This window comes from Anneissia japonica, unplaced genomic scaffold, assembly GCF_011630105.1.
Source record: "Anneissia japonica isolate Jap-2015-1 unplaced genomic scaffold, ASM1163010v1 scaffold108273_len470852_cov203, whole genome shotgun sequence".
Lineage (NCBI taxonomy): Eukaryota > Metazoa > Echinodermata > Crinoidea > Comatulida > Comatulidae > Anneissia > Anneissia japonica.
Window position 1 is genome coordinate 206,349 of NW_022686840.1, and position 10,555 is coordinate 216,903.

The window sequence follows — 10,555 nt, forward strand, 5'->3', positions numbered from 1 at the left end:
GCATTTTTAATACTGTACATTTATTGTTGATATACAGTACTGTAGTTAGAGTGAGTAGATCTAGTTAACAAACAAATTGCATATTTTTAGACTTATTCTAGGCCTATAGTTCACAAGTGTCTACTAAATTTTTACTGCTCTTTTATTTCATGTAAGTATTAACCCTACAAAATGATACAAATGTACAATTCTGAAATGATCTGCATATGTGGTACATTAGTAAATAGTTTCTGCTAAATTAATTTAGTTGATTGTTGTTTTGATGGAAATATTTAATTTAATGATAATTGTTTTTTCATCACATTTTTTAGGTTGCAAATGACATGCCAGATTTGTGGCAGTTAAAGAAAATCCAGTCGAAGACAAAACACAGTTTAAGGACGAAAGAGAAGAAGTTGCAGTTAAGTTCTCTTCATCTAAAAACATTACCAGCATGGCACCGCCTTTGTCCAGGACATGTGACATCACTAGATATCAGTCACAACAACTTTCAAGCGTTGCCAGAGTGCCTGTTTTCATTGGTCCGTCTTCAGCGCCTGTTTGCTCAAAACAATCGACTTGTTCACCTGTCGGATGGGATCAAACATTTTCCCGACTTGACGGTCCTTAATGTCGCCCAAAATCACATCAACAAACTGCCATCGGCTTTTAACTATCTAACAAAACTTGAAGTTGTGAATTTCTCTGGAAATTTACTTAATGTTTTACCAAAAGAAATTTTATTGCTTCCAAGACTGAAAGCATTCCATGTAACAAGGAACCCGATCCAAAATATCCCACGGGATGTGTACATAGATGGATTGCAGGCAATCCGGAAATATTTTGATATTAAACTTAAAAACTCATTTGTTTGTGAACGTGAATCAATAACTTTCCAAAACCTTTGCGAGGAGTTGAAATATGTGAGACTCCGGAAAACGGAGTCAGTATCTAATTCATATCCGCTGGTTCAAAGCAAGCCAGATCCTGCAGGTTGGGATCCTAATACAATTATTACTAGTGATTATGTCTCGTGCTCGGGATCAAGCCAGGAGAACCAGAGTTCAAATTTTGTAATAAATGAAAATGATTGTAACAGTTGCATTGGTGATCATGGCAGTGAGGCTGGTGATGTATACTGTGAGCTCGAAGATTATGACAGCGATATTTGTGATATTTGTTCTCAACCACTGTCTAAAGAACCATTCTTAGAGGATGATGTTTATTACGAAGGGCGTTTAGATGATAGATCTAAATTCATTCTTTATCGCAGTGTTGCCGTCATAATCCCAGAGCATAATCAGAATCATCACATGCACACTCAGTTCTCAATGAGAATATTATCGGATGCTCGGTATCGGCCTGAGGTTGATGATCACACCTCCTTGGCTAGTTACATTGTAGCACTTATGCCACATCAGACAAAGTTTTATCCTTATAAACCAGCCAGGTTAAAACTGCCGTTGTTTGTACGGAGTGTCTGTAAAGATAATGTGGTTTGTATGTGTAGTGACACTGAGGAAGAAGAGGATCCTATCTGGATACAGATGCCGGTGACAGACTATAAAGTATTCAGTGACTATGTCGAGATCAAAGCCAGTCATTTTTCGTTATTTACGGTTTTGGTAAAAGACCAAGCAATACATGTGTCACAATTTGTGACAATCAAAGATGGAGGATGTCTAGAGATCCCAGAGATTCCGTCCTTCAGTATTCATTTTCCAAAGGGTTGTCTTGTGAAAGACATGACAGCCACTGCCAATATGTACTTCTCCAATCTACCTCATCATTTGAGAAGTGGCTTAAATCGTGACGATGCACCAGCTACACCGATTATTTTTGTGGGACCACATGGATGTAAATTTCGATGTGATGCATCAGATCCAGTGACCGTAAGGTTACCATTGCCGCATTACACTGAGATTTGTCAAGCTTTAGGATCTAAAGCTGAGTTGACAATTTGGTCAACTGAAACATTGGAAACTGAGACATCAAAATGGTGTCAACTTGATGTTGACTACACCATCATCTACAAGAATGGCATGTACAATGTCGTTTTTTCAGCATCTCATTTTACGGGCTTTGGAGGATTCTGGAAAGGTATTGTCTCACAGTTAAACCGAAGTGGACTTGGGTTGTCATTTTTATACCGGAATCGCGAGGTCAGCATGAAGTGTCAGGCATTCATGCCGGTAGAAGACACTGACTCAGATGATAAATTTGCACTGCTTGTCGTCTGCCACAATGCCTCGAACACTCTTCAAGACTTTGGAAGTTATGCCCGTCATATTGGTGGCAGTATAAAACCAGTTAAAATAGAACCAGGTAACAGATTTTTAACAACTCCAGCAGTGTCAACAAAAATACATTTAATAATTTAACATTTTATAGTGCATGAAAAAAAAACTTGAAAACCCACATTAAAAAATTACATATTTTTAAAAATTTTTTTGATGTTTTTTAAAATCTCCCATTAAAAGATTTTATTACTATTTGTGGTTTTAACTTTATGTACAGTTCTTAGTGTAGAATATATTTAGTACATGTATTTCAGGTCCTCACAAACATTTACAGTTGTTCATTTAAGCATGCCTTAGCCATTTAGAGTAACTTTTCTTATGTTGCATTATTATTCTTGCTTCCTCCAGGGGGTAACATAGAAGTGCGTCTGGCGAAGTCCGATTACTTTGAAGCGGACACAGGAGCAGGAGAAGATGCATCCCTCATTCAGGTCGAGAACAAATTTCGGGGCAATGACTTTGAAAAACAGTTTGCTCTCAAATTTAAAGGTGCTAGACTGACGAGGGGGGTGTTCGGCAAAGTGTTTGTGAGTCAGAAGAAAGAGGATGGATCAGAAGTATCTCTATTTCAGTTTAACCTTATAAAGGTTAGCATTATTTGTTTCTTAAAGTGTTCTTCTTATAACTTGGTGTTTTTCTCACATGATATGTTTTGGATAGTTGTTCAATTATCAGATTGATATAAATTGTGAAGGTATATTATGATTATTACATTATAAATTAATTCTAAATTATTTATTTGTTTTTTGTATTTGTAGAGCTCCGATGAACCAGACCAGTCAAGCCAAGATCCCTGGTTACTGCAGCCCCTCAAAGAGCTTGCTGGTGAGTTAAGCACATTCTTAAAGTTGTGTGTGAAAATTGTCATTATTCTTTAACTTGTGCAAAGATTTCTTCCTATTAACATGTAATTTGATAAACTGACCATTAGAATTCTTAAATGGCTTACTTAAATGAATATTTAAATGGTTTAAATAATATTTTTTTTGCCAATTAGCAGCTACAATATAGTGAAAATACCAGTAATAGTGTTATATTATTAAATTTTGTAATTTTCTGAGCAGTGAATTTAACTGAATTAGTCACTGTCAAGACTATCCAATATTATTTGACAAAAACATGTGACATTCCTAAATATGGTCATGATGACATCACATCATGACCATATATAGGCACATCTTGACTATATATGGGCATAAACTAACATACAGGCAAATTGACATTCAGTTGACCTGTCTCTTATACACATCTCGGCTTAGAGGTTATTTTAGGGCATCTAGAACACAAAAATTTCACTCAAGCGGTCCCATTTTCGGCCCATCTTCCAGAAATCTTTGGATCTGCCAGTTTCTTGTCGTAGAAAATTTGATAATCTGGACAGACCTTTACAGAACACAGGATTTATTATCTTTAATTAAAATTCTTTTTGTCTTCATTAGAAATGCATGGTATATTGAGTGAGGATAACTGGAAGCTCTTCAGCCGTGAGTTAGGTTTCACAGAACAAGAAATTTTCAAGTTCGGTCAATCAGCAGAACCTTTTAGTAAATTGGTGACATCATACAAGAAACGTGGAGGAACACTCGCCCTATTCTCCAAGACATTAAATGACGTAGGAAGAAAGCTGCGTCTTGGAGAGAGTGAAACTCCTTCATCGTCCAGCTGGTGGCCATCTTTTTTCAATCGATCCCAGTCTAGCTCTGTCTCAAGCTCCCCTGCAAGGTCTAGCACATCACTAAATGAAGACCAACGTAAGTAGATTTTAAAGTATATAAATTTTATGCCTGAAACTGCATCTTTAAGCCCAGAATGCTCAGAGTTGTTTATAAATGGTAAATCACTGATGATTAGGTTTTTGTGCACACATATCATCACTAGTCCAGAGTTACTAGGAAGCCAGGGCAAGAATTCTTTTATACCTTGTTTTGCGAACACACCTCTTAACAATAATGATGATTTCGAATAGAAATGAAATTAAATTTTTTGGCCAATTTGTGCAACCGGCGTCATGAAAACATGGAAATAAAAAAAAAAAATTAAAGTTTTTCTTTATTTTTATTATGCTCGCCGCTGCCTTGAAATATCAAAAAATAAGATATATATTTTTCTTCCAAATTATATAAATTTAAAGCATTTTACCATCCCATTGCTACACTGTTTATATTCACCAATAACATTCTATTTTTATTTTCTCCTCCATCTGGATTTTTTTTGGCAAAACTATTTACTAAAAAAGAAAAGAAAATTTTATTTTATTTTTCTTCCACCCTCCTCGCGAAATAAGCTTTAAAAAAGTCTCCTGTAAAAAACAAATAAAGTAAAATATAAATAAGAATAACTGTGAAATGCATTTCTACTTTAGCGGGAACTAGTGGATTGCAAACAACATCGTCCAGGAAGCGTTCTCATCCTACTTGTGAAGCAGCAGTCAGTAGTCACCATGCTAAAAAACGAATATGTTATCGACAGGAATCAAGTGAAGAACTTCTGGAAAACCTTCAGATTAGCCCACCTGACGGCACTCCTCCGAGGACTCCACCACGCTCACCATCGCGCTCACCATCGTATACAACATTTCCACTGTCGTACCTGCCATCATTCTCTCGGTCCTCACCACCAATGGCAACTATCTCAAATCTGACAGCGAATGTGGCAGTGGTGGGAAGTCAGACAAGTGCACGGATGTCATGCATGCCATCTCCAACACGAGGAAATGCCCCAAACACATCATCATATTATGCAAGTGTACCCTCATCTTCATCAACTGTAAGTCAGACACATATTCATTTATGTTACTAAGTCCTTTCTTTTTCCCTGGTCACAAGAAAGTGCACAGCGCCAAACTCTGGTTTCCATAAAAAATCACTACACACGCTCTTGCCGACTCTTTTGGCAATGCTGATTGGTCAGTTGAATTTGGAGTGCTCCAGATTGCGTCGGGGGTTGCTACGCAGTGCAATGTTTGCTTTAAAAAAACCAAACCAAACATAATGAAAGCATCATCATGGGTACTCATGCAGACACCATATAAAGTATTTTGTATAGTAAACTAACATACAGGCAAATTGACATTCAGTTGACAGACAATAGTTTTCAAAATATTAGGGTACAGTACATTGTTTTTTGTTTATATATTTTATGTGTCCAAGTTATAACCAATGCTTTTATTACTTTTTCTTTTAGTCAAATACCCCTATGCCTTCAATGTTCAACGAGCAGCTGTTACGCCAAAGCACGGAAGAGCTCACCCATCGCCAAATCTATCGCCTTGCTACTCAGACGCAAATGCACTGGAAGAAGCTAGCCCGTTTGGTAAGAGACGACGACCAAATAGAAAACGACATCAAGAATGTTGAGAGTGAAAACTCATCAAAAGAAGACCGGTCAACTCAGATGATGTTAAAATGGAAGAATGAATACACAGATAAGTGTACGAAAGGTAGATTGTATGGTGCCCTCATGGACATGCGACAGAAAACTTTAGCCAATGATTGCATGAGAATATGTGCCAACGAGTAGCAGGAACTTAACTGTCAAAGTGTACAATATGTTTGTGCAGTGAATATTAAATATGTACAAGACAAATGTGACTGGCTCTGGCAATTTCTAATTTTGCACAATCATCAAAAACGTAGAAGAATCACAAGTAACATTTTCAGGTTTTTGCATTTCATAAAAGAAGATACTTAAGAACATTTCTGCAAAATATCAATCACTAAAATCTAACTGAAAAGTATATTAAAAGTATTTTTAAAATACATAAATCTTAATACAGTAATAAACTATTTATTTATTTGGAATTTTTTAAAGCTTTTTTCTCAAACCCTACTTGGTTGATATCCAATTAATTTATTCATAACTTTCCAAATCGTCAACCAGTAGAATTCATGCAGAATCTAAAAAATACAAAAAACATGATGTTAAATTTTTCCAACAAATTGATGGTTTTGCCAGAGCTGGTGACAAATGTCTTTCCTATAAAATACAGACACATGTATCCCTGTTGGGTCTTTCGTCTGTCAAGATCCAAAAAGGAGGGCTCTGGAAGTGGATGAAATTGCTTATTTTTGGACAGTGTTTTACTTCATATGACCAAAGTTGTTGAACTTAAATTTATTTACATTACCATTGTGGTATAAAATGAATATTTCTTGGACAGTATTATTTATTAAAAATAAATATTCTACTGTATATTCTATAACATTCTATAAATGTTTGAAACATGAGTTTTCAATAAAAATATTTTTTAAGTCATAAACCAATTTTAATTCCTATATTCATCTTTTTATAAAATTGTTTTTGTTGTATTTCATTTTTTAAAGACATTGCTAATTCATGAGATGACAATCATACATGAAATAAATATCAGTACTGTAGTGTATGTGCTTTTTAAACTATGTGTTGTTTTATCACTATAGTGACTAATATTTTGTTAAGCTGCTGCATTACTTAAGATTCTGGGGTTTGATAGTTTCTCAACGAGGGTCCAAATCCAGCTGAGCCACACATTGCATGGAGCAGATTTAAAGATGCACCTCTAAATGCATGGAAATGGCAATGTTGTTGGGTTTTTTTAAAGTATTATTCCCTGTTGAGATCCTATGTCCCTCTGGACCTGGGGAGCCACTGGTGGAAAAGTCCATTGATAGTTCATTGATTGAAGTTATTAAATAAGCCAATTCGTAGTTAGAACTGCGCATGCTCCTATGCAAGGTCAATCGAGGTCAATTGACACAAACCATCTTGAGTGTGCATGCGCAGTTCTAACTACGAATTGGCTTATTAGAAACTATCAAGTTGTTCATTTTCTAGTCTCATTATCCAATCAGCTTCATCGATTCTGATGACGTTTCAGGTCTTGTATGTTTCAGTCTAACAAGTGTAAGATTTTGTATATATTGTATATACTAAAATTATTAAGACATTTGGAAAATAAATTTTGAAAATGTAATAAGTAGTGTATAATATAAAAGATAGTGTTTGAATAAAATTATAATATTATTTATCTACTGTAGTAGTTTAACTCTGTTATTTTCTGTTCTTCACTCGATTCAAGGACAGTCTGTCTAGCCTGTTCATGTGTACATCCTTTGTTCTCAAACTTTCCTCTTTGACCTACAATTTCTCTATATATAATAATTTATACAATAAATTATAAACGGTAATGAAGAGGAATCTACGAGGGCGAACAAAATTCTCCAAATGGGATTCAAACCCAGGATTTCGCACTCATACAGTATGCAGAAACAATACTAGTATTAGAAGTACACGCACAGTGGAGGCACCAGCATCTGAAATCTGGAGGTGGGCGGAATATGCTGGGGTGGCCCGAGGTGGGCGTGGTTGGGCGTCGCTCAAATGTCTCAAAAGTGGCCCAGGGCGAAACTTCGGCCGAAAAAAATGTCAATTTAAGGGATCAGAAGCGTATTTAATCGGTTTTATAGATAGATACTCTACTAATATGTAGAAAATAGCCCTACATTTCATTTCTTTTTCTTCTTTCTTTGGGTTGCGGGGGAGGGGAGGCAAGAAAATTACCTGGGGGAAAATTCTCCTGTAGCACCGCCACTGGAGTTCAATGCGATATGTCTTTCTATTATCAATATTAAACGACAAGACGAGATCAACGATATTTTGCCCTTGAATAAACGCCCCTCCCCTAAATGACTAAAAATTAATGGAAGCAACATAGCCTATTCTTTAAATGTTCTATGTTCGTTGATCTTGCAAAGTCCTCCAGCCCATAACGAAAAATACAAAAACGTAATGCGCTAAGGGGTCATTCAAGTATTATGTAACACATTTTTTGGCAAATATTGACACCCCCCACCTCCCCGTAACACTCTGGAACACTTTTCCAAACCCCCTCTAAATGTTATGTAACTCTAAAATCAGATGAACAACATTAAGTATCAGGATAAATGTCCTCCACTACAAATTCTGTCTCTTATACACATTCAGGATAAATGTAATCTACAAATTTGTCCTACACTACAAATTTGTTATCAAATATGGTTTGCTCTAATAACATATAGATTGCAGCACATCATAGCTCTTGGAAATTGTTATTTTTTGATATGGTAGATGTAACTTCATTGTTTATTGATTTCACAAATTCAACACAACTGTGTTACATTACATTGTATTACACTGATGTAAATGTTTCAATAAATTAATATCATACAAGTTTGAATATTTAATATTTCTTCTCTTCCCATGAAAATTAATTTTGTTATGTAACACTTCAAGCAACACCCCCCCACACTGTAACATTTTCCACTATACCCCCACTCCCCTCTGCGTTACATAATACTTGAATGACCCCTAACAAAGTACAATTACTTATGAACGAAAAATAACTAGGCCTAAATTTGATAATATGCTTGTTTCTAATTTTACAAATTAATAATTTAAAAAATAAAAAATAAAATAATATATATATTTTTAAGACAAGGACATACTAAAATATAATGATAATCGTTGTTGTTCTTATTTAGCAAATAATTTTGCCAAAAACCGTCCAGACGGAGGAGAAAATAAAAATAAAATTGTATTGGTGAATGTAAAATAGGATGGTTAAATGCTTCAAATTTATATAATTAGGAAGAAATATATACATATCTTATCTTTGGGTTTTTTTAAAGTCAGCTGAGGGTGTAATAAAAATAAGAAAAACTTTAATTATTTTTTGTAAATTTCCACTTTTTCGTGGTGGCGGGTGCGCTAATTAGCAAAACATAAAATTGTATTTTTATTCGAAATCATCAATATCTGCAGTCGCGGGTTCTCTAAACAAGGTATAAAAAAAAGTCTCGCCTAACCTTGTTGATATCAGTAAGTCTATTTATGATCAAGCAATCCATAACATATTTTGACGGTACTGGTAATTGTGTTGAAGTTCCACATTTACAGTGAAATAATTTAATAAATAATAATATTTGGGTATACCTGTATATGTAATGTATCCATTTCACACACACACACACACACACACCCACACACACACACACACACACAAAATGCCTCTCTCGAATAAACGCCCCCAAACACTTTCCTCAACAATAAACACCCTGGGGCGTTTATTCGAATAAACGGTACATATTTTTTCCACTGAGTATGCTGCCCTCATCCAGGCCAGTAAAAAAACACTCGGTTTTAAGTAATAAACATGGAAACATTTAGTTCTCGTCGATCACCTGTTATTTCTACTAACGGTAGTGTGGCATCAACTCAACCACTCGCGTCGCAAATTGGAATTGGTATAATATTAATAATAAGTTCATTCCTTTCTCTTCCCTTCCTATCTAACATTGCATTTACATTATTCGGTCGTCGTAGGCCTAGGCACTAGGCATATCTATCTTCAGGCAGGGCCTACCTACCTACTCGGCCTCAGGATCTGCATGCTTGCCTCTATCGTGAGCTCCGTTTGATTTGTTCATGAAGTTCCACATGCCTATTGGCATGTGAAAAAAAAAAACAGGTCTGATGCGAAAACACCTTTAGTATTCATCTGAAGCACTTTAACTTTAAGCCAAAAAAACAATTTTTCTATAATCTAATTATCACATTGAATAGAAAGCAGTGGGCATACATATAAGATTAAGAATAAGGAGCAGGAGCCCACATTTTAAATTTGTATTCTATTTTTCCTATGTCTTTTAATTAAATAAAGGTTTAAGGAGAAATATTCATTTTTAATTTCTTTTCATTTTATTTATTATTGTGCCAACAAGTAAATAAAGGTAGAAGAAAAATGACTATTAGTCTAAAAATTAATTCATCTTTGATTTTACACACGTTTTTTTTTTATTAACTTTTATTTTTTTAATTTTTGATATTATTGTTTATAGATATATTAAAAGCTGGAGGCAATGCTGCTGATGCTGCAGTGGCTGTTGCTGCCGCCCTCAACGTAACCGAACCATGTTCTACCGGTATTGGAGGCGACTGCTTCTGTCTTTTTTTCGATGCAGCAACCAAGCGTGTACTTGGGTTGAATGGGAGGTTGTACAACATTTAACCTTTTCACAGTTTATATTTATTATTATTTCATTTTATATCAATTATATGTTATTTCGTTGTTGATGTTTTCATTATTAATTAATTATTTTCAATTTTGATCAATGTTTGAATTATTTTTTGAGGATTTTCTTGGTTATGAATGATGATGTTTTCATTTTTATGCCCAGCATCATAATGTAAAACCCAGTCAGACTAACAAATTTTATTTGACAAAAACATGTGACATGCCTAAATATGGTCATGATGACATC

At 35.0% G+C, this 10,555-nt stretch overlaps 2 protein-coding genes across 3 annotated transcripts in view; both read left to right on the plus strand.

Annotated features, from left to right (window-relative positions):
- Nucleotides 1-315: 315 nt before the first annotated feature.
- Nucleotides 316-7,246, plus strand: LOC117117612. The gene is made up of 6 exons (XM_033261979.1): nt 316-2,304; nt 2,628-2,866; nt 3,038-3,104; nt 3,719-4,030; nt 4,642-5,045; nt 5,463-7,246. Exons 1-6 carry the CDS (start codon nt 324-326, stop codon nt 5,796-5,798), a joined length of 3,339 nt encoding a protein of 1,112 aa, XP_033117870.1. The 5' UTR covers nt 316-323; the 3' UTR covers nt 5,799-7,246.
- A 2,163-nt stretch (nt 7,247-9,409) lies between these two features.
- LOC117117620 (glutathione hydrolase-like YwrD proenzyme) overlaps nt 9,410-10,555 on the plus strand; it is a 5,099-nt gene continuing 3,953 nt past the window's right edge. Inside the window, exons 1-2 of one of the 2 annotated variants that reach the window (XM_033261990.1) lie at nt 9,410-9,538; nt 10,133-10,286. In XM_033261990.1, coding sequence (XP_033117881.1) covers nt 9,448-9,538; nt 10,133-10,286 — 245 coding nt within the window. In that variant the 5' untranslated portion in view covers nt 9,410-9,447. The remainder of the gene's footprint in view (nt 9,539-10,132; nt 10,287-10,555) is intronic. The other variant, XM_033261998.1, reaches the window with a different exon arrangement.

Excerpts from the sequence above, each read along its gene's own strand:
- LOC117117612 (XM_033261979.1), top strand. The coding sequence starts at position 324 with ATGCCAGATTTGTGGCAGTTAAAGAAAATCCAGTCGAAGACAAAACAC. Across the intron at positions 2,305-2,627 it reads ACCAGTTAAAATAGAACCAG|GGGGTAACATAGAAGTGCGT; the intron begins GTAACAGATTTT and ends TGCTTCCTCCAG. Across the intron at positions 3,105-3,718 it reads GCCCCTCAAAGAGCTTGCTG|AAATGCATGGTATATTGAGT; the intron begins GTGAGTTAAGCA and ends TGTCTTCATTAG.